The 25,306-nt window shown below is 33.1% G+C and overlaps 1 protein-coding gene across 4 annotated transcripts in view; it reads right to left on the reverse strand.

Moving 5' to 3' along the window:
• LOC148952981 (uncharacterized) overlaps nt 1-25,306 on the reverse strand; it is a 44,986-nt gene that overhangs the window by 17,081 nt on the left and 2,599 nt on the right. For 2 of the 4 annotated variants that reach the window (XM_089088218.1, XM_089088221.1), the window contains exons 2-5: nt 18,419-18,482; nt 11,945-12,073; nt 9,431-9,554; nt 4,574-4,674 (exon numbers count right to left, since the gene is read on the reverse strand). In XM_089088218.1, coding sequence (XP_088944344.1) covers nt 4,574-4,674; nt 9,431-9,554; nt 11,945-12,073; nt 18,419-18,466 — 402 coding nt within the window. In that variant the 5' untranslated portion in view covers nt 18,467-18,482. Of the gene's footprint in view, nt 1-4,573; nt 4,675-5,717; nt 5,819-6,076; nt 6,178-9,430; nt 9,555-11,944; nt 12,074-18,418; nt 18,483-25,306 lie in introns of all 4 variants that reach the window. The other 2 variants (XM_089088220.1, XM_089088219.1) reach the window with 2 other exon arrangements.

Consider the following 25,306-nt stretch of genomic DNA (forward strand, 5'->3'; position numbering starts at 1 on the left):
AGTATTTTTTGATGATTGAAATTTTACAGAAGTTCAGAGGTTTTCGGTTCCTCCTTAAGTTACCCATGGCCCGACATTCTGGAAATCGAAGGCCAATGTAGGATGAACTAATAATGTTAAAAAGAAAATAATAACAAACTCTGAAATTGGTATTTATTTTCTATTCAATGAACTGCAAATAATTTTTGATTATAATTAATTATTTCATTTAATTATAATTAAATTAGATTAATTATAATTCAATAGTGAAATTATGACATAAATCACAACTAATTTTTATTTATAAATGAATAATTAATTATAATTAAAATAAATAAAGCAGTGTGATTTTAATTTCAGCAATAAATTTTTTATGTAGTTAGTTAATCCAAAAATAGGTTTGTAATTTACAGGTTCGAAGAACAATAACAACAAAAACATTTTTAAGAGCTACAACTGTAAAGTTTCAAGCAAGGTCCCTTAGGACAGTATGTTTATCTACAAACTAAAAATGTCGACAAGAAATCTTTCAAAGAGTAACTGTATATGACCAAAGAATGCCAGAAACACCAAAAAAACCACCCAAAGGGGAAAGTAGGTGAAGTATTTGTAATCACTATTCTGACAAATGACGGCTCAGATTTTGTGGCGACCCTTGGGAGTTTAAGAAAACATTTTAAAAATATAGGGAGAGGTGCAGCGTCAGCTAGACTCGAGCTCTGCATACAGTTTTACGTTATGCATGTCATGTTATTTATGTCACTTAATGAAAAGGTCAATATTTTAACAACAAAATTGTATCACTGGAAGCACAATCAATAAACTTTGAAAGTAAACTAACAAGCGGTTCCTAGAAAGCCTTTCACGCTTGACCAGAGCTTGAATTTCCTTTCTATTCGACATTTTTAATATCTGATTAGTTTGCTTATGATGATTGTGATGATTACGATGGTCTTATGGATTGTTACATTAGCCTAGCGTGAAAGGATTTGTTTAAGTGTGAAAGGCTATAACTTAACGTAACGTTACTTAACCACTTAGCATAGCAAATTACATAAACGTTTGGTGAAGGCCACTCAAGACTACATAGATCTTGAGCTGTTTTTGGGCTGTTTTTGAATTTGAGCTATACCTTCTTTCTGTTAGTAGTTAGTTTAGAGCTTTCTTAGTGCTTTTAACCCAAAACTCAGCGTGGGTCTTGTACAAAACAAGGTTAATACTCAACCTCACCTTTAGCTATGGATCATTAAGCTGCTTTAACACTGCATAAATAATTTTCTATGCTAAGTAGTTAAGATATGTTACACTAAGAATATCCTTCCATTTCAAGTAAAAAAGGCTTTCAAGGAAAAGTTTTCATTGTCACGAATTGTTGATTCAGCATTTCATTTTGTTACTGTTACGTTGACTTTTTCATAACTTAATATAAACACAAGTAACGAAAATTTCCAAGCAGACCTCAAGTGTGGTTCTTCTACTGCCTACGTTACAGACACAATTTGCCCGTTCAGATGACATAAGGTAACGTGAGGTTGTAACTTATGCTAATGTGAAAGGTTCTACAGCGTAGTGTGAAAGAGCCATTAGCAACATCTCATCTTTAACTTATTTAATTGTATTGTGCTGTATTTCAGCCGTGATATGTTCACAGCTACAGGGAGGCTTGAATGCGGCACTCACTATAGAATAATTTTGTGTACGTCATTCAATTCATACTGTAATAACTTCTGGTTCTTTTAAATGGACATACCAGGTGATTTTCTTTGGTATTAGTGTACCAGTTCAAAATTGACAATACATTGCATACCTACTTTTACCTTTGGGAAGTTGTAATATTTGTTATTAAAAGCTTTAAAAAGAAGTATAAAAATAGCTTCATGCATCTATCTTACTGAAGAAAGAAAAGAAAATTCCCAATTTGGCTCTATCTTTTTGGTTTCTTTTGTTACTTTTTCAGTCAATCTGGTTTTAGGTTACAGTTAGGCCTACTCAAAAGAAAACACTATAAAAGTCCGAAAACAACTTAAAAATACTAAAATACTCACATATATCATTCCTAAAAAGGCTGAACTTTACTTTACCCCCCCATAATGTGCAACTATGTAGCCCAAATTATATATTTCCAATGTAGTTTTGCGTGTCTTGATTTCGTCGACGTTGCTTCTTTGCCGTTGACTTTATTTGAACAGAAGAGTGACGTAATCAAGAAGCAAAAAAATTTTCTTTATATCATTTTATGATTGTTTTTCCTTATCATTTTATATCAACTGTTGTTATTTATATCATTCTTAGGAGCGCTTCACTGTACCCCCACCCCCCTAATGTGCAAATATGTAGCCCAAATTATGTATTTCCCTTGCATTTTTTCCGTTGCTTGAGTTCGTCGACTTTACTTCTTTGCCGTTAAATGTGTTTTACCAAAGAATAACGTAATAGACAAATTGAAACATGCAAGGGAAATATATAATTTAGGCTATATATTTGTACATTAGGGGTGTGGGGGTAATGTAAAGTGAAGAACTTTTAGGAAAGCTATAAGTATTTTATGATTTTTTTAAAGCTCTTTTCAGAATTTTATAGTGTATCTTCGAGTAGGTTCAAATACACAGGCTGCTAAAATTTAAGCGACAACATAAATTTTTCAGGAGGGGGAAGTGTACAGAGGTTTTTCCAGGTACAGACAAACCTCTCGTATCTATAATTATTCCAGGAATGGTTTGAAGAAGAGATTTGTTTTTGCCAGAAAACCCGTCTTGTATACTTTGAATATTTTATAATTTCATACTTTGTAAGTATATATGGTCTTTCCTTGGGGAGGGCTGTGGCTTCAACTTTAACAGTTGAACGACTCTCATTTGTTATGCTTTCAAGTTTAAACGAAACGGATAAAAAAACAAAGTGCTATGCAATTATAACTACGGACAAAACTATAAAATCATACAAATCACATTTCTAGATTAGAAAGATACTATCACATCGAAACTACATCAAGCTTATCTTCCTACATATGGTATAGCCAAAATGAGTGGAAACTGTGTTAGGAAAAAAAGTGGACACAGGATTAGTAAGCAAGAATTATTGGGCAAGAGTGGACGACTGTCACTATAGCTGCTCAGAAACTATGAAAGGACAGCCGTGTTTACAAAAAGGGAAAATCCTGAGTATGGCACCTTAAGTTGATTTTGTACCCCCAAAATATTGCATTCCCTAGCCCTTGGCTTACTACTACAACGTGCCATACATGTATACAGGGCTGACCTTGAGGGGTCTACTAGGAACGAACAAAAGCATTATAAATGACGGACGGGGTTAGAACAAAACGTTCCGACACTCTTTACTAGTGTTTACAGGGCAGTAGGGCCGGACTAAGGCATACAAAACTGGAAACCAGCCAGGCCAAATGTTTACATGATTAGAAGACAAACATATATTACAATGTCGGCCGTCAAAAATCAAAACACATTAATTTCATAAAAAGCTTTTTAGTAATGGCAGTTTGAAGTTACTAAGCCATAATGTAAACGATAGTATTTTGGTTCGAGCTAGGTAAAAAATGAGACATCAAGTGAGACACAAAGACCTCGCCGATTGATGCAAAAGGACATATGTGTGTATATGGCGCTTATAGCTCAAAACTGATACAATATGCTTTGATTTTGGACGGCAGGTGTGTGCTTAGCTGTCTTTAGCTAGCATGATAGGATAGGGTAGAACATGGTAAAAACTACAAGGTCAACCCAGTATATTTTATGTGTTGGCAAGTAGGCTGGTTGTTCGAATCTTGTACGCTTTTAAAAGCTTGACCGTGACATCCATTTTTTTAAGACATTTAAAGCTTCTTTGCTCAATAAGAAGTTCAATTAAGTTTGTTTACTGAAAAAGAAGAAAAAAAAATTCTCGTATCGTTCCTGCCATGCATAAAGGTCCTATTTTACATTTTTAGAATTCTTAGATAAATTGCCAAATATCGTTTCCTAGGCTGTTCTCAAAGAGAATATTAGCCGAGCAACATTGATCAGGATGATGACAATATGATTAGACGCACATTCTTTTGCTGGATATTCCCTTTGAGAACAGCTTATCCAACAATTTTCAGCAATTATCTAACAAGTGTGAAAATGTCGGTTACGGACTTTTAGGCATAACAGTAAAGAAATATAAATTTACTATTAGGATATGGATAGGTAAGTGATGTCAATCTTTGGAAAGGGTGCTTTAATCTACTAGTTCTAAGTGCAAATTGGCTACGTCACGATCAAGCTATTATAATCTACACCAGGGTTGCCACCAATTGATTATAAAAACAATGTATCAATGTTCCTACTAGATTTTAGTCTTTAAACAAATCCTTGTATCCTCCAAAGTCCAAATTTGACCTTAATTTTATTCTACTTCATCTGAAATCCTTCAGTTCTCTTTATATCTGGACATACACAAATTTTTATAGTTAATTTAGAATCATTTGTAACTGAATCTAAAATTATGCATGTATAACAATGTCATTTGACAGGGCTAGTATTCAGATGGCAACCCTGATCTATACCTCAAAAAATTGGCTGGCAGCAAGCCAAGGCTAGTATTTAGTTCTATTCACCTCGTAATCTCTTTTACGGACTTCATATTCCAGGTCCCATTTTTGTGACTCGCAAAGGAAGGAGCGTTCATAGTAATCCTTACAAATCTGTTTCAAAGCGTCTAAAAATATACGAGATAGAATGAAATTGAAAATCCTTTCCCCTTTGAAGCAAATTCCATCCTCGTTGGAAATTTGGAAGAATAATCCGCGCCCTTGTATCAAAAGGGTGTACTTCAATGTAAAATTTTTATCGGTAAGATATAAAACCGCATATTTTGTTATTAAAGGCACAAAATTCAATTAGTTTGCTGCACGAAGTCCGGACATTGGTGAACACTCCTGCTCCACCCCTTGTTCAATCTATGACGAAATATATTTTAAGAAAAATAGAACATATGGCAAACACGGGTATACAGGGCTAGTTGTTATAACACTATACTTTGTATAAGGATGTTACATCACAAACTTGTACCACAATTATTTTTTTGCTTTGGTTTTGGGGGGTCAATAAAGTACAAAATTTAGCTTTATAGGAAGGTAACTGAGGCTTATGCTATAAAATTTCTTAGAGTTAATCTAAGCAGGGGTGGATCTAGGGGGGGGGGTTGCACCCCTCCCAAAATTTTTCTGGCCTTCTCATTCTGTTGCTTTTTTATACAGTGATTTTAAATAAACTTGTCAATTTGGTCCATTTTCAGCGCCCTTGTGACACTGGGTCCCCTCAAGATTTTGTTCTAGATCCGCCTTGGAATCTAAGGCCTTTATTGAAGTAGCAGCAGATTAACAGTATTAATTTTTCGTATCATATTTTTATATTAAAAAAGGAAGGGGTCTGTTTTGAAATATTAGATTATAACTGCCATTTTTTTAGTTGCTTCAAATAATTTTTTAGCATCAGAACGTATAATCTAAAAATTTCAACGTATGTGTTTTCAGTTTTCTAGGATTGATTTTGGCGCAGAAACAAAATATTTCCTGAAATAAACGAACAAGTTGGCTTCTATGGATAGTACAGCCGCTTCCAAATCGTAGTCTTCGAATTAATTTGGCTACTGCAGATGGATTTTGCTTCATTCAAATGTCGATTTGAAAGATATCAGGATTTTCCCTTAGATATATAGAAAGTTTGCAAAAACTAGGTTTTCTACGAAGTTGAACGTACTTCATAGTCTTTCAATCTGCTTCGGTATTCCAGATCATATTTATCCCGTTCGAGAGAGCTAATTTTCTTATGGAATTCCCGGCACAATGTTTGTAATTCAGCTGTTGAAAAAAAAGGAGAAAATATAGAAAGTTTGCAAAAATGAAAGCAGAGTGTCGAGAACCAAAACAAAAATAAACAAACCTAAAAGAAAAGAGAAAAAGAAATATTAGTTAATATCCCAAATACAACTCGTGCACGTGAAAGTGGACACTTCTTTTCTGGTAGAAAACCAAGTGAACTCAAAAAAGAAAAACATAAATAATTAAAAAGGTGATGTTAAGATAGTCGAAAAAATGCGCGTTTCGAAAAAATAATACCTCAAAATCTTTGCGGCGTACTTCAAACTCCAGATCATACTTTGCATTTTCAAGGGCTATAATGCGCTCTTGATAACTTGAACAAGTAGATACTATGTCAGCTAAAATTACGTAACTTCTTGAAAACCAAAATACAAAAAGCAAAAAGACAAAAACAAAGAAATTGAAATAGACAAAAAAAGGGTTTCAGGGATGAAATCCAAAAAAATATCGGACATCTGATACTTTTATTCCTTGTAATTTTTTTTTTCGAACGGCATAGGAGAACTGTAATATCAGATATATTACCAGAAGTAAAAGATCTAATATCAATAATACCGAGATCAGAATAGTTTATTTGATACCCATACACTATTCTTTTCTGCTATGATGCTAGGTCTTCTCTTTATTACCTCCACTGCTAGGGTTTTAACATAATCATAACTATAACAATTGTTTATATAACCATCATTCATTCTTAAACACTACTTTAGTTAAAGAATGAATAAATCAGTCGAAATAAATGAATGACAACTAAAAAAAGTGAGTGAACAATAGTAGGTTTTTTATGAAAAATGCTTCTGCATATTTCTGTCTTTTATTTATGAAATACTGTGGATGTTTCTACGAGAATTTGGGCAACAGTTCTTGTCCTACAGACTTAAACGATATTTACCGGTATTTTGGCCAAAATTGGTACTTAGGCTCACTGCTATAAAGGTGCTAAAATCAAATTGCATTATGACTAATTAAATTTTGGTTTAGTTTACACAAATAAATAACAAATTTTAAATTTTAGCTAGTTGAGTATATATACTTAAGCTCTTTGGATGTGAGACTAAGGTCTTTAGAGTAAATTGTGAAAATTGCACCCATTTATTTAGATTTAGACAGAGAAATTCACGATAGTATTTAGTTCATGACGAGAAAAACAAATGTTTTGAATTATCCTGGTTTTTATGTATAATTTATGTGAGTACTGTCCCATTATGCGGGCCTCTCTAAAAAGTCAAGTTTGGTTAATGCTAATGAAATAAAATAAAATTGGATGAATATATAATAGTTTATAAACAAATTTGGGGTATACATTTGCACATTAGGGGTGGGGGGGGGTTTGGGGATAAAGCACTGCATATATTAAATGCGTAACCTAACCTAAGCCAACCTAGGTATCTTCCCCCCCCTAAACCCCGAAAACCACAGTTCAATATCGTATACACAATGAAAACCTTGCTATCACTGCCTGCTCTATAACAGTTAAGACGTCAAAAACGGGTTTCATCATTGCCTACTCTATAGTGATTAACCCAAGAGGCCCGCATAATGAGATAGTACCTTTATGTGCCAGGAACATCGACAATTCTTGATGCATGGCTAGGATTTACCCACTTTAACCCTAGGTTTTTCGCACTTGTAGTAGGCTACATTTGTTTTAAGAAAGCAACTTATGCTTTGACAGAATGACTCCGTCAGGGAAATAGTTATGCCATAAAGTCACTGGCCGTTGCATAATATCAAAGCCTTTCTTTTATTTCCCTTTCTTTTATTTAATTCAAGGCCGACCTTTGACGCTTTAGAACCGTGGGTACCTAGTCTTGTTTTAAAAGTTTTGGGGTCTCATTATTTATAATTCAAGAAGATACTATTATGACAGAAGCAACTACTTATGGATTTTGTGGAAGTCTTTCAAACTTTTGTGTAGAGTCAAATTATTTCATTAGTTATTGGGCGATTCAAGCTAATTCATTATTATATCATTTTATTATTGTATTTGTAGGTGTTTGTATGTAAATCAACGGTTCTTTCGTATATAAGCGTTCAATCTTTTCTAACTGACTGAGGCCCCTTGTCTATGGAATATGAAGTTCACGGGGGATCACAGCCCCTGTGTTGAAAAACTTGGCTGATAGAAATTAGTGCAACCCGTTAGCAACATTTCTGAATTTGGCTTATATTGAAGAAAGCCTTAACATAAATATTAACAAAATGGGTACTTGTGCATTGTATCTAACACACCGTTATAGACTGTACAAGGAAACCAGACAGGAAACGAGACAAATGAGTATTTGCTAGATAAATGGGTAGCAAAGCGTGATTTCTTATTGCTTTTATAATATTTAAACTGTTGTTTTTGGGGGGTTTAGGGGGAGAATAGGTACCTAGGTTAGGTTACGTATTTAATATATGCTATGCTTTACCCCCACCCCTAATATGCAAATATATAGCCTAAATTTGTTTCTAAAATATTATACTTTCATCGTATTTTATTTTATTTCATTTGCATTAACCAAACTTGACTTCTTTCGTGCATAGCGGTGTGTTAGATATAATGCACAAGTATTACAAAATGTCTCCAATGACAATTACTATATTTTAAATTCCAATTTTCGGAACACTTTCAACTATCAGATTTTGCCACACTTGTGATAAGTATAAAAACTAGTTTCTGATTAAAAGCAACTTTTTAGCTCACAATGAAAAGACCTGAAAGCCTAAGACTAACAGATTGTCCGACTGGCGATGATAGTTTTACGATGAAAAAGCTTTTACGATTACGATGGCCTTCATATTGTCTGTTATTATTGATGGTATTTTGGCGATAGTCATTGCTTTGATGGAAAAAAAGTGGAAAGAAACATTGTTCTTCGATAGTTCTGTGTTTCGAAGTATTTTGAATTTTGTTGGCATGTGTCCTAAAGATGTATTTTCATAGAAAAATCAAACTATTTCTTAAGTATGTGTCAGAAAGGGAAGCAAAATAGCCCCAACCTTTTGAAACCTGATTGGTATATTTGGAATCAACATAAAAGGCCGATTCTCTCCTACATTCCTGTTTATAATCTTGAGCCAGTAAAAATAACCAGAAGTTAAGTTCCACTTGATTGGTTCTTCTGTGCGGAACTGTAAGCCAATAAAAAGAACGGAAAGTTTTTGTGTCGTAACATTTTTTACAACAAGTCCCTCTGTTTCTGTGTGATTGAAGTGAGTAATCCAAAATAAAAAAAATGATTCTATATCGGCCATAGAAACCAAAATATTTCTCCAAAAATGCAAGTTCTGAGCAAGTTACAGATTAAAGCTATTGATTTCAGATATTGTTTTGAAGAAATTAAATAAAAAGAAGAAATAACACTATTTGAGGGCTTAAACAACCGACAAATAGTATATCTAGCTCAAAGGCTTTTATTGGCTGAAAATACGCGCTGTTTTGACGGTCAATGTTTAAACTGTTAAAAAATCCACTGTCTAACCTAGTTTAAAATCCACTCTAGGCTCTTCGTGAAAACTTAGATCAAAATAATCATGAAAATAACTAAATTGTACCATTGTGCCGCATCAGGAAGTAATTTTTCGAAAAAATTAAGCTTATTTTACCTTCATTTGCATTGTCTAAGTTCTTCGCTTGTCCGCAACGTTCTTCAATGATTCTCCTACGTTCGGAAGCCTTTCTTTCTTGCTCCTTTTTCAACTCTTCGGCGGCTTTTTTACGCAACAACAACTGTAAACACAAAAGTTAAAGATCAATCCTCGTAAACGTAAATTTGTTCAAGTTTCGGGGAAAGTTGAACACTTTTTTTGTGTAAAAAATTGATACTCTAGCCAAAACAATATTCAAAAGAACATTTAAATACCCAAGTATTCCTGAATATTATATGATATCAATGTTTTTCGTAGTAAGGAAAATCAAGACAAAATAATGGTTTTATCAAAACTAGGGGTAATATGATCCGTCATCTATTCGTAATGAATGGTAGTTTTATGTTTAAATTGAATGTAAAAAACAAATTTTTTAACTGAAACTAAGGAGCAGAATTGAAACTTAAAACGAATAGAAATTATTCCGTATATGAGTGGGGTTTCCTCCCTCCTCAATAGCTCACTCTTCAAGCTTAAGCATTTTAGAACTTTTTGAAAAGCTTCTTGCAGTAATTAAACGGCCAGGTGCTTCAGGACGCTTTTAAAGAATTGGGACACAAAGTCAAACTTTAGCACAAAGAGCGAGCAACACCCCAAATATATGGAATAATTTCTGTTCGTTATAAGTTTCAATGTTGATCCTTACTTTCTGTTGAAAACAAAACTTATTTGTTTTTTTTTATTTAATTTCTTATCGTTTTTCAAATAACACTGAGAAACCCAGCTTCCCTCCATTGAAAATTTCCTCCACCTCACAGAAAATTCTTCAAAATAAAGTTCCTTTCACGTAAAATACCCCCTCCCCACCCCTGAAAATTCACCTTGGAAATCCCATCCTCGCTAAAAATCCGTCAGAGAAATTTCTTGCGGACGATCCGCCTGAAAAATTCTCCTTAGCATACTTTCATTTGAAAGAGATTTAAATTTCTAATTATTTTTCAAATCATGTTGGATATCTCCCCCTCCGTGGAAAATTTTTCCCGGAAGTCCCCCCACACCCCAGTGGAAAGTTGATCCGGCGGGAAATTTCCCCAAGCAAAATTTCTTTGGCGAAAAATCTCCCCTCCCCATGCAAATTGCTTCGAGAAAATCCCGACCTCACTGAAAATTAAACATGCTATTTCCTAAAGCCATCTCCACATGTTAAATCTAGTCGGCGAAGACAAAGTAAGAACAATAAAGAGAATTTCGTAAAGGAGTTTTGGCAAATTCCCCCAGTTTAAAATTTTGCCAGGAAAGCTCACCCCGGACACTTACCTCTGAAAGCACAACTTCCCTCCCCATGGAAAATTTTCATCGTAGTTAATCCCCCAATCAGAAATCCTCCCCTCAAAAAAGATTGTATATTTCCCAATAACAGATATCAACGTAAACAATGGGTAAATTCCGTAAATTACAGCTCTTTCTCTATATGCTGCGGGGGGGGGGGCAGGTTATACCCAAAGGTATAGTCCTTGGACATTTTAACTATGCTGAACTAAATGTTTATGTCGAAATTTCGTCGGACCACTTAGGAGGGGGGAGGACGTTGGAGGGGGCTAATTGCCCTCCAATCTTTTGGGTTACTTAAAAAGGGCACTAGAACTATTAATTTTCGTCCGAAAGAGGACCTTTCTATATTCTAGGTCCTTTGGTCTGATACGATCACTCCTGGAAAAGAAATAAATAAACACATCCGTAATCTTTCTTCTGGCAAAAATACAAATTCCACATTTTTGCAAATGGGAGCTCGAAACCTCTACAGTGGGGTTCTCTGATACTCTGAATCTGATGATGTGATTTACATTAATATTCCTCGACTTCTAAGGGGTGTTTCCGCCTTTTTTAAAAATTAGACAAATGTTTTCAGGCTCGTAGCCTTTGGAGGGTAACCCTAAACTTAATGAATTTTATATATTTAGAATCGTTATAATAAGCCAATTCTTTTGATGTATCTATTGATATCACTTTGCTATACCGCAGAACTTAGTGCCATTGATCAGAGATATGTACTTAAAGTTCAGAAGCCGCGTTATGACGGAGGAGGGCCTTTCCGATAGCTTTGAAACATCGACTGGTGTGCTGCAGGGTTGCTTGCTTTCACCGGAACTGTTCAACCTATTCCTTACCGTTGTCCTATCACTCCTTGACAGCTCGTCAAGTTTCCTCGTCGGGGGGAATATTTATTGATAAAAAAAGCTTATGCAGACGACACAGACCAAATAAATGAGAGCATTGGGGATCTTCAGTCCAAATGTCCTGTCAATTTACGATTTTTTTTTGGGGGGGAGGGGGGTGAAGGGCAACTTTGTCGTATTTTCCAATATTGTCAATAACAATACAAAATAAACATTTTGAATGAAAATACCCGTGAAATGGGTATTTTCAAAATCTATGGTGCACATACCTCCGTCCAATTCCCGCCGATGAACACGTAAATAAACTGATAATTAGAATTATATATTTGAAAAGAGCAAAAGGAAAGTTACTTACCCTAAGCTTTTTCTTCCTTTCAGGGGTCATGAAACCCTTCTTTTGTTTTTTGGCCGCAGAGGCCTCTTCAAGCCTCTTTCGGACCTCGGCCTTTTTACGGTCGATTTCCATCTTCTTCTTATTTGCTTCCTACACAAAAACAGTGAAATGAAAATACTTAAAATGTAGACCTACTTAAAAATTAAGTAATTATATGGAAGCTACAGCAGTAAGATCGTTTCTCAGAAATAAGATTTATAAAGATCTTTTAAATCATTCTTAGTATAAGCATAACATAAATAGGTCAGAAGGTTTGAAAATTCCTCTAAAATGAGAGCCTTCTCTTCAAGAAAAATTTTAAACCATTTAAGACTATTTGAATATAATAGACTGTTATTTTACAACCAGCTGTGCGCACAAGGAAAATATTTTCAAAGACATCGAAAACACCGGGGAAAATGTTTTCACGGCAGTCCAATCATATTAGATTTGTCAACTACCTCGTCCTTGAGGCCCAGTGGTATTTCATTTTGAGTAGATATATGCAATTTAGCTCATTTCAAATTTCAGATATCGAAGTAAGCTGTTATTTGACGTTAAAAGCAGGTAATACACGTTCTAAGGATGACGAAGGCCTTAATCCGTAAAAAAAAAATCCTTTTTGGCCACCATCTAGGGCCAGACAAAAATCCACAAATGGGTAGGAAGAGTTCCGTAAGAAGTGACTTAAAGAAAATTGGGACTTCTTGGAAGGGTGTAAAGAGGGAACCTTTGAATAAATCAGTATGGAGGAGGAGCGTGCACAGCTGTGTTGAACTCAGCCGGATTGCTGCTGCAGTGAGGTGCTGTTAGTATTAATAGTAACAGTAGTGGTAATCACTTAAAATAAGCAGTCTATGAACAAATGAACAAAAATGTGTTTTTTTTAGCTATAAGGACTGATTAATTTTTTAGTTAAGTGGTAGAATGTTTTATGTTGAATGGATAGTTCTGATATTAGCTAGACATTTTATTACTCTTTTAGCTGTAGAGCTGCCAACTTGATTCATTTTTCGGTCATGATCTCACCAACCAACATTCGTTTCTTCAGTTTTTAATTGTTGAATATTTAGTAAAACCAATGTTTTTCTTCCTGCACTAGCATCAACCTTAAAATTGCGTGAATTTAGACAAAAATGGGGATTGTTTAAATTTTATTGCTGAGGAATTAGTTGTTTTTCAGAATTCAGACTTTCAGCGTGTGGCCTGATAAGCTTAGAGCAATGTATGCTAAGAAGAAAAATACATCTTAGACAATTTTGAAGTTCGTTAGGCCTGAGATTAAGTTACAACGTCGGTTATGACCTTTAATGCTAAACAAACAGATGGGGGTTTTACGACGAATTCGTAAATTACTGGGCCTGTACTGCTTTCCCAGAAAACCATAACGCTGTTTGCGTGCTAGTATTAACAGTAGGCTTCCATATGTGTATTAGATTAACCCATCTATTCTATTTTCACAAGATACCAAAGTACAAAAGGAAGGAAAGAAAGACAATCGCCAGAGAAGTTTCTGAAATAACGTCTCATCTTCTTAATTTAACGTTATCAACGTAGTCTTAATTGATGAATATGATGAAAAAATGGTTAAATTCCCCATTTGCATGTTTGCAGCCTGAAGTTTAAACATTATTTTTAAAACTAATAATAAGTCATCTAGGCTTTTGTTTCTTTTTTCAAAAATAAAATATAGTTTGTCTCTCTTGATATAAAACATATTAAACAACTTCGGAAACCTCATTTTTAAAACGCTTTTTAAGATCACGGTAATGGCGTTTCTTTAAAGCATGTGTTATTTTGAAAACGTCTCTATCGTTTTATTAAAGTTCCAGCAACAGTTTTTGTTTTACAGTTAAAAAACACAGAAAAATAAGACAGATGAAATAAAAACAAAATCTGGAAAATAGGAGAAAATTCAAAATATATTTTCGCACAGAAGACATTAACACAATTTCAAAAAGCACTCAAACAAAATTGATCAAAAATCACAAGCAAAAGCAAAAGATCAGATAGTAGAATGTAAATACAGCGAAAATGGCCAACAGATCGATTTTTAGATAAATACTGTCAAAAAAGGCAGGCAAAATTGTCAATCTTACCTCCTTGTTGTGTTTAATTTTTCATAAAATGCATATGACTCAGTAATCTATCAAAGGGTTTTTAATAATGTACCCTCTTTTTTAGTTTTCCTCTGTCTGAAACTGTAATGAAGATTTATTTTGACGTAAACTTGCTTGGTTTACCTTATATCAACTGATTTTTTGAAAATAATCAATTTTTAAGTTAAAAAAAAACTCTAATCGCAGTAATACCTTCATTGCTATCGACCTAAGCTCAAAGGCATATTTCAAGAAATTTACAATTTTTATAATCGAAATTCTTATCGCAACCCTCAAAACTATGTTTTTTCTTAATATATTTAATATAGTTAATCTATAATTTAGATATAAAGAGATCATAGTAAAAGCAAATAAAGTCCAGGTTTCTCAGAAAAACCCTCTTAACAAATTGAACAGTATTTTCTCACAGAAATAAGTACTGGAGTTTATAATTTGATTAAGACTCGTAATTAAATTAATTAATCTTAGAAAGATACGCGAATTTGGGGGTTTCAAGTGCAGCTATTTAACAACAGGAGCCCAAGTTTGGATTTTATTTTGAACTTGGCCGACTTTGGTACTAAGCCAAGTATAGGATTTTTCATAATGAATAAGGAAGATTGACTCCTTGACTCCCTTAAGGTGATAAACCAAAAACTCTATATATATAATATATATATATATATATATATATATATATATATATATATATATATATATATATATATATATATATATATATATATATATATATATATATATATATATATATATATATGTATATATATATGTATATATAAAGTATATATGTATATGTATATATATATATATATATATATATATATATATATATATATATATATATATATATATATATATATATATATATATATATATATAAGTTTATTTATTTTACATCATAAGGTCAGCTATAGGCGATGCTGTTTATTAAATACACTTCTCCCCAAAGTTAAAAAAAATTCGGCCGCACTTCGCACAAACATTTTGTTAGATCACGACATTTTTATTCATGAAATAGACAAATAAATAACTGGATTTTCTTTAAGAAGTAATTTTTTTAATGAATCGTTCGTATCATTAGGTGGGTATGATTCTCGTTTTCCAATCATAGTCTGTGGCTGTTTTGTAAATCCATGCCTTACTGAAAAAAAAAAAAAAAAAAAAAAAAAAAAAAAAAAAATCGCACGTAAATTCTAGTGTTGACAAGCTGCAGATATTAGCTTTATATTTGATTTGCTTATCCAACGGGAAAAATAGGTGAAGAAACACAAAATAATAGAGTTTGAAATGTAAATAAGCACAAAACCCATGTTGTAGTGCATGGGTGGAATAGAATAAAAATCTCAAAAGTTTAAAACCATGCATCTAATGTACTTACGCTCTGCAGGTTGGAAGTACCATGAAAAAAAAAGGAAAAAAATATAATTAGTAATAATTTAAACGCTTATACGGTGGGAAAAAAGGGTTAATATTCCGGATCCTAGAATATCCTTTCCCAGAATGGTTTTGCCGAAAAAAAACTTTTACGCAGTGGTTGCTAAAACGGTTTAAAATTATTCGAGTTAAATTAGGAATTTTTTTCTCTTGTCAAGGGAAGCTTTCCTTGTCAAAATTATCCTTAACCCAACCTATTCTTTGTCAAACCAACTTTGGCTTCTGATGTCAAAGGATTTTTGGCCTTCATCAGGCAAGAATTTTCAAAATTAAATTCAAGACTAGTTCTTAAAAATAGATTCTATGAAGTGAGATTAATAAAACAAGATATATTAAAACTGCATATATTAAAATAATATTAAAAAATATATATATTATATTAAAAATATATTAAAAAATAAGAACAGTCACTAATATTCGCTGGTGGCTCAATGTAAAAAACAAACCGAATATTAATTTTTCGGCAGTTTGATATAAGCTTCATAAATAAATTTAAATGGAACAGCTTCTAATTAGTAACAGATAACGATTATTTTATTGTTTTGTTGCGTACAAGTTTTCAAAGCAAAAATTTTCAAAAATCACGAGTTTATGTTTATAAACTTAGATTTTAATATACAAAAGTATTTTAAAGTTAAAAAACATAAATAAAGAAACATTCTTCTGGAAAAATAGAAATTACACAATTTAGAGTAAGCACGTATGACTGTACGCGTTTAAATAAATCTGATTTTTGAAGAATCATTTAGATACTTTTTTTAATTTTCATGTCACCTACACAGGGTTAAATTGCGGAAGAACAATAGGGACACGATATTCAGCTTTAGTGATTTTAGTTTTTTTCTGGTTTTATTTTATGCACTTATTTTTCAGTGTAACTGCGACAAGTAAGTTTAATTGAACCTTGAGGTCACTCAACAAAACTAATATATATATCTTGTTTATTTTTGACAATCAAAAATCTGTATATTATGCAAATAGAGCGCGGAAATAGCCTTAGCATTGATGTCGCTTAGCTACTCATGAGCGTAGCATTCAGAACATTTTTGAATCTGTAATTAGAAAAAAAACTGTTCCGTCAATTTAGACATAAGGATGATCAATCAAGATTGGATGAAAACCACATCTCAGATCAATCCATAGCACTAACTAAACTTAAAATGACCTTAATTTTTGCATATAACTTTCTTGCCCTACCATGAAAAACAAGTTGTGCGCTACACAGATATCACAATTACAAATCACTCAAATATAAGATTACCAGCTCCATTTAATATAGGCAAATGATATTACAGAACTAATTAACCTAAAAATATCGGACATATGTAAAATAAACTATTCCTGGAGATTTAAAATGACAGATTAGCATCTAATATGGCCTATTTCCGAAACAACCATGTTGACATCTAAGTATTTAACAAATATTTAGTACTGCACATGGTTGCTGGAAGCAGCTACGTTAGTAATGACAACCGGACACATAGAAATTGACAATCTTACTGTTTTTGATAAGTCGTAAGCAATAATAACTCACCGTATACAATTGTTTTTGTGGAGCCTCCAGTTTCTTAGGATATAAATTTATTCAACAGCTCAGTTTTGATCTATATTCCCTATTGCCCTCTCCTTAGGCTATACTTGGGTAGTCAGTTTTTTTCATCCTAAAGGTCAACAGGAACTTGTAAAACTATAGGTAATCGTTGCTCTACTTATTTGTAGGGTATTTTCCTTATGCCCTTCCCAGCCCTCCGAGTTTAGCTGCGATTCGACACAGTCCGTGGGTAAAAAACAATAACTGAAAAATTCTAGCAATGTACGATATCCCTCGAGCTAAGTACAGCCCAAAAGAATTTTTGAGTTCATCTAAGGACAGTTAAGCTGTGTCTTCTGTGCTGGAAAATTCTACTGTCGATACTCAAGAACCAAGATGGTTATTAAACCCAATTGATTTGAAGATTGATTTAGAGAAAAATGGTGGCAGCAAAGCTAAATAATTTATTTTCATGACTCAATTTTCTTAGCATTTAAAATTGGTCATGCAGACATTCAGGATTGGTTCTAAAGATCAAGCAAAAGCATCCATACTTTAAGTATCCACATTTACTGCCTGGAGTACAGGGATAATTATTCCCTATTCTCGCATAGCATAGCTTACATCTAGAGTCTTGAAAATCTTTTGGGGTTGGAGACTGGGCTTTGAAACACCTCTGTTTGATGACTACTTGATAACTGTATTCTTCCAAAAAGTTGTCATCGTCACAATAACCATCGTGAATAGCAGCCAGTACCACTCAAGGCAATGAAATCCACTTATAGTCTGAGATGTATGCAGAGCAAGAGGTAGCTTTAAAGGCCCTAAAGCACAGCTTCAGAACATTAACTGATGGTGTCTATGACGTTATTTGGTCGAAGTCAACGGCCGTAACTTGTAAAGCTAGCTGCATTAAACATTGACTTGAAAACGATTTAGGCTAACCAATGGTGCTTACAGACTACTTTGGTATAGAACTAGTATCAAATATGGAAAACAACAATGGAGAAAATCATTAATGGAAAGGAATCAAAAAGCAATATATAAAAATTCCAAATTATGCAGATAAAAAGATTCAGTTTTTTGTATTACTGTAATTTGTGACTGTTAATGAGTGATTTAGGGTTTACAGAGAGGGTGCTTCAAAACTTCCATGCCCATAAAAACTACACCTTAGTCATAAAAATAAGCCCAAATCCCAAAAAAAATTAGTATTGCCGGAGCTCTTGGTTTATTTTACCCTCATTTAAACAATATCTTTTGCGGTTGGGATCAAAACACTTGTACTGAAAATGAAAAGGAAAGGGAACGTATGAGGCAAGCAACATTTCAAATTTTGTGTTTCAAAAATTACTTTAAAATGTAGCTTACCATTTGAACTTCTTCCTCAGATGAGGATTCTTCGGAAGAGGATCCCATGGTGAAAGTCTAGTTTCTGTAATGAAAAAGTAAATCATAAGAAGCAAATAATATAACATCAATCCCCCAGCAATAAATACATGACTAGGAAGGGTTATTGCACGCACTCAAATAAATGTCCCTGATCAGTCTCTGATCAGTCACCATGAAAAGACTTGATGGTGGGGATAGCTAGACTACTAGAGAAGTATGCCCGCCTTATTCGTAAATACGTAACTACCTTAAATAAATACTTTATACACCATTACCAATGGTGTTAAAGGTTGGATGTTAAGCTATGTTCTAGCAAACGAAGCATATTGGCCAGTTGTCCAGAGGTGAGAATGTACTTAATATTACTTTTCATTATTCTGAAAATTTTGGTGTAAAGTTTGAAGTGGCTTGTAGTTCAGGCCGAGTTTGTGGTGGATCTGGACCAGGGGCGTAATTTGGTATGGGCCAGGGGGGCCAAATACCCCTGCAGACGCAAGTCCCCCCAATCTCATTTTGCCTCCTCCCCCCAAATGAAGTTCAGTTTCTGCAAAAAATCTTGTCAAAACTAAGATAAGCCTGCACAAATCGACTATCCAGAGAAATAGGTCGTTTTCTTTAGTATACCTTTGCCTTTATGGTAATATATGGATCATTTTTCAGTTTTTACTGTCATTTTCACTTGATTTGGGAAAAGTGGCTCCAACTTTGACCCCCCCCCCCCCTAGGATTTTTTGAAATTGCACCACCGATCTGGAATATTGCCATTTGTCTATTCTAAGAATTCTTATTTTAGCCAGGATTTTGGAGAAGGAGGCAATAAGATTAGATAAAAAATCGAGTAAAAACTCACTAAAAATAAAGTCACTAATTTCCATTTTGTAAGATTAGGTTACTGTATTTGTTGAAATTTCGACAAACGTGAACACTGTCTTTTTTTATTTGTATTCTTTTTTCTGCTCGCTAGTATTTTTTTCTGTACTTGAGCTTAAAATAATCTCACCATTCTCTGTTGCTTTTTGACATTACTGTTGATTCAATAACAAATTAAAGTTTACTGAAGAATCTACCCTGACAATTTAAGAAAGAAAGAAATCGAAGAAGAAAGATGAAAAAATAAAAGAAATCAATTTGATAAAACTGGTTGCATTCCAGGCAAATTAATTGGGGTTAAAATCAATTCAAAACAACACTGAAATTTTTAGCAAGATCCAAGCGTACAACTTCTTGGGGAGAGTTTTCTTCGCTCCTTATTTTTTTCTCTGTGTACATGATTTTCAATTTCCTTCCAAATTTAAGCCAGGGTAAAATATTACATAAAATATTAAAAAGTAAACGTTAAAAAAGAACCATTCCCTTAATCAGAGATTTTCGGAGCTATTCTGTAAATTGATGATTTTGATCAAAAAAAAAAAAAAAAAAAAAAAAAGCTTACATCTTACAGTACCATAAGTAGCATTTTAATTTTTTTTTAGGGGAGAGGTCCAAGAACTGTAAGGATATAATTTTTACAATATTTAAAAGACAGTTTTCTCTTTTGAAATTTAAGTTCTGTTTTATTTTTCAGACCTTGGGGGTTTGGCCTCCCAGTGCTTTGAAATATTTAGTGTCTCGGTTGAATAGCTCAATCCAGGTAGAATATAGTCACATTCTTTAAAAAATCGATTCTAACCCTAAATGCTCCAGGCTGAATTGGCAAAACCAAACGATATTACAGTTAGATTCTTCCATAAAAATTCTACTATTTCTAAAACATTGTTTCTGCATGTTAAAAAGGTGTGTATCATGAAAAACTGGATTTGTTGGTGGTATTAAAAAAAAAAAAAAAAAAAAACATCACTAAAGCCCTGAACTTCATAATACCTCGGAAAGGCTTCTGGGAATTGTCGTACTTATTGAGAGTTATTCAAATGGCTAAGAATAAACTATAAAAAGGGGACAAGATGCACTTATATTTTAGAAAGGGCCTAGGATCTTTATCCTAATTTAGTTTCTTTTTCATTTTCTGACACCCTTAATAGTTTCTCCCTTTTTGTAATATTTTTTTTCTTCGTGTTCTACTATTTAATTATTCAAGGTCTTCTCATGAGATTCCTTGAAAATAGCCTTAGAAAATCCATTCCTAAGGAACGCAACATTGGCAAAGAATTAAATTAAAAGGAATAATGATTCATCACTTAGGATGAGATGCTGACCGGGGGAGTTTAAAATAGACTGGAAAATATTTTCCCGGAGAGCGATCGCATTTCAGGTAAAACCAAATTTGGGTCGTAAGTACATAATCTTTGAGGAAGAGAAACGGTTTTCTCAAATATTAAATAAAATACTTAGAAAATGACCTTGTAATTCATTGTTTTCATCTTTGATCCTTCATAGATTTGAATCGCTTACCCTAATCAGCGACTTGCCAAAAAGGATTACTTGATTGAAGAATTCTTTGATGAAGTTATATATAAGTAAATTGAAACATTCTCGGTAACATCATTTGGATTTGGGGTGTGGGGTTCATGGTGGCACTGACCCCTAGATATTTTTTATCCCCATACACACACACATCTTAAAAAGTATTCTTTTACCGTAAATTTTCACAGAAAAATGTCTTTTTGTTTCTTTCATTGAAAATAATTGAAAAAAATACAAAAATACCCCCTCCCCCTATATTTCTATCGTTTTAGGGATGAAATGAGCCGTTTAGACGCCAAATTGACAACGTCTGTAAAATAAACAACCGAGGATCTTCAAAAGATGATACACTTCCAGTTTTCGCTTTAATGCTGGTCAATTGTTTAATGAAATATCCTGTTCCTTTTATATGTATTTATGTTTTCAATATGAATAATATTTTCGAATAAATTTGAGCATGGGCTTAGTAAAATTAATTTCTAAGAAAACTATATTATTAGATGGCCAGCATTTTGATTTTATTTTTATTAACTCGTATTTTGTAGGGAATGTTCCCCCAAAAAGACTAACAGCTACTAATCAACTATGTCCTTTGACACTAAAATTAAGAAAAACGAAATTGAAGAAGTGCGTCTGATCTATTTGGGTCATGAGAGGCAAATTATAAGTAATAACTTGGAAAAATGAATTCAATAAATCGGTTAAAATCTCGTAAAGTAATTAAATAGTTGCTATGAATTATACTATTCTATACTTTAATGTCTGCTGCAAACTAAATTTTACAAGGATATGAATTTCTCTCTTTAGGGTAGTCTAGAAAAATTTCTTAATCGATACAACAAATCAAAATGCAGTCGTCTGCCTCGTATGCCAAAGGTCACAGGTTCGAAACCCAACAACAATTGGTAGGCTTTTAAAGCCAACTACGATTGCTCTTATGCCCTATTTCATGATGTTAAAAGGATGGATTAAAAGTGGTTGGGGTACTCAAGCAGGTAAGACATGATAATTCAAATGACCTTAGATTTTGGTAATATCTTGGAGGTAGGTAGAGTAGAAACTTTAGATAGGGATGGAAGGTGGGTAAGAACTCACTAACTAGTTTGTTTTATGTGTCTTAACACTGCAACGGGTTTGTAACCGCAGTAGCAGTAGATATGTCCTCACCTTCTTTTATATCTTTTTTAAACATTATATAAAAGCAAAATTTAATTATATTTATTTTGCATAATATTTACTCATTTGAAGCCTAAATTATCATAGTACGTAATTAAATTAGAAATTCAGTAACAAAGTCGACTTACTCCGGAAAAAATTATTTTGGTATACAGCTTTCAAAAGTTATGTGATGAAAACTGAATTATTTTCTTCAGTTATAATTTTGATTTAGCAGGCTCTTCTGCAGGCAGGCTGCCTTGTTTCAACAGGCTTTACAACTAGTTCTCAAATGCTGCGTTTAGCAGAAAACCGCAACAATTTTGAAGATTGTGGATGATTTTTTTGTTACCAGCGTCTTTGCGAAAAAACACAAATTTGCATGGAAACCTCCAGAAAACGTGCCCAGAAAACGTAAATAAATAACTGATTGTTCTTTTTTTATTTGATTCTTTTACTTCTTCTTAGCAATAATAGAGGTTGGACACCATCAAATGGATTGAGAATCATTTACCGTAAGATAAAGTAAAGGTGGTTGCAATCTTTTCGCGCAATATCTGCGATTTTCCTAGCATTTCTATGCATTTTTTTCTACAAAATAATGCCTTCTTCGAATTTTGCAAATTCCAGCGTGTCAAAACTATATAGGGATAAAAACGGTAAAAAAAAAATGAAACCAGTCTGTGGTAGGGAGTAGGGACAATTTTCAGAAAAAACTGAGAACAATAAGCTAAACAAAGCCAAGTAGAGTTTGCGTCACAGTTGCTACGAAGGAAAAAGTTATTGTAGAATAATTTAACGACTCCTAGAATACAAGAAATACCTGCCAATCGGAACGTCATCAACAAGAGTATGAAAAATTTGAGTTTTAATTCACTTTGAAAAAAAAAGAACCAGTCAATTTTAATTTAAAGCTCCACAAATAGTTATTGAGTAGAAATTTGAAAGATAAATTCCAAAGTAGAAAATAATATGTATATTATAATATTTCTGATTCCCACAAGCACTACGTCGCAGTAGGGTTTGTGGAGCGGCAAAGAAACACTATTTTTTTTATTTTCGCTCCCCCCCCCCGGATTTCCACCTTTGTTTAATATAAAATCAAACAATTTGAGGTTTGAACGCTCTAGATTTAGGTGATCGTTACAGCAGTAATTTTTTTTTTGCTTTGATATTTTTGACTTAATTAAGATTTTTTGTGGAGTAACCTACCTCAGCGATATTTTCAAATGTGGATTTTCTTCTAATCGGTATTCTAAAAGATTATAAAAGTTATATCTGAAAACAGCAGAAAAACATGCATTATTTGCACTAGTTAAAAAAAAAGAAAAACATTTTAAAACTTGGACCATCATGTAAAACTATACCAATAAGGGGAGCTAAAGCAAAGGGCATCGGCAAATTGTCTTAAGTAAATGAAGAAGAAAGAAAAATGGGGTTGGAAGATGAGCGACAGCGAGGATCAAAACGTGCCAAAATTGAAAATGGTAGTTATGATGATGGGGTATGGGATTTTGACATGGATAAGGTCATCAATGTTGACAATGCCTTTGTTAAAAACGAAGTTTTGTGCGATATATATTTCATAATGACAAAAGCCTGCATCAGCCTCTAAAAAAAAAAAAAACGTTTGGCGTTATGTTTTTCATAATGACAAAAGACAAGCCAAGGCAAAACTTAAAGGTCCAATAACAAAAAACCGCAATTTTACAAAGGCGCTAATTCTACTTTAAGACCATTTAAAATATGTAAGAGGATGATTGATGAACGTGAAGCACAGATAAATGAGATTAGAAAACTAGTGAAAGTGAGAATCGCAACAGCTAAAGTAAATAGGCATGGACCAAAAGACAGCGAGAATTACATTGATTTGTAAACGAAATGTTAAACAATAATCTGTGGTTGGAAACTAGAAAAAACGTATTTGTTATCTATAACGTCTTAAGAAATTAAATGAGATTATGCATGAATCTAAACTGCTAAAGTAAAAGGTGTAAAGATGTACAAAAATGGACAATAAACTGCTAAAGCAAAGGTGTAAAAATGAACAAAAATGGAAATTGAAATCTAGGGTAGGGAAACAAGGAACAGCAATAACTGGCCACAATAACGATCTAAATAGGTTAGGAACTATACGAAAGAATTCGTATTTTTCCCAGGGTGGCTGTATCAAACCTGTGGTGACGTCATGACATCAAGAATAGGCTCAAATTGTCAGCGGTTAGAAGACAAGTGACATTGAGAGTCTATAGAAGCGTGGCGGTACTATATATATATATATATATATATATATATATATATATATATATATATATATATATATATATATATATATATATATATATATATATATATATATATATATATATATATATATATATATATATATATATATATATATATATATAAAAAAAAATATATATATATATATATATATATATATATATATATATATATATATATATATATATATATATATATATATATATATATATATATATATATATATATATATATATATATATATATATATATACATATATATATATGCCGAGTGCCTTGGCACTCGGCACGCGGCAGGCTTCTATATGTAAATTCTCACTGTCACTTTTCTTCTAAACACAGACAATTTGAGCCTTTTCTGGATGTCGTGACTTCCAAATGGACCTTAAATTAGAAGTAGTGCCTTTGTAAATTATATTGTTTTTTTTTATTCGACCTTTAACTTTTGCCTTGACTTGTCGTTTGTCATTATGAAAGACATATCGCCGAACCTTTGTTTCTTTTGATTGTTCAAGTGGTGGGACAAAAACTTCTTTTTCCCAACGATTTATCTAGTCTAGGTGTTTGATTTTCAAAGATATGGCAGGCATTGATGACCTTATTCATGTAAAAATCCAAAACCCAATCATCATCGCAATCCTTTTCAATTTGCTTGGTTCTTTTTACCTGGGCTTGTGTTTCGTCATTATGGAATACATATCACCAAACCTTTATTCTTTTAACAAAGGTATGGTAGGCATTGATGACCTTCGCTATCATTTTCAGTTTGACATGCTTTGATTCTCGCTGTCCAGGTGGCTTTTCATTGCCTCGCTCACATGTTGGGTGTCGCATGTCTTCTAGCCACGTGTGTCTTTGCTCTTCATTTTCATTTATGACTTGTTCACATGCTTGGTGTCGCATGTCTTCTAGCGGCGTGTACCTTTGCTCTTCATTTTCATCTTGACATGCTCTAATTCCAGTTTTCGTTTATCTTCTAACCACGCGTGTCTTTGCTCTTCATTTTCATTTTTGACACGCTCTAATTCT

Source organism: Artemia sp. Qi Xiang Cuo, chromosome 4, assembly GCF_049724085.1.
Source record: "Artemia sp. Qi Xiang Cuo chromosome 4, ASM4972408v1, whole genome shotgun sequence".
NCBI classification, from domain to species: Eukaryota; Metazoa; Arthropoda; class Branchiopoda; order Anostraca; family Artemiidae; genus Artemia; species Artemia sp. Qi Xiang Cuo.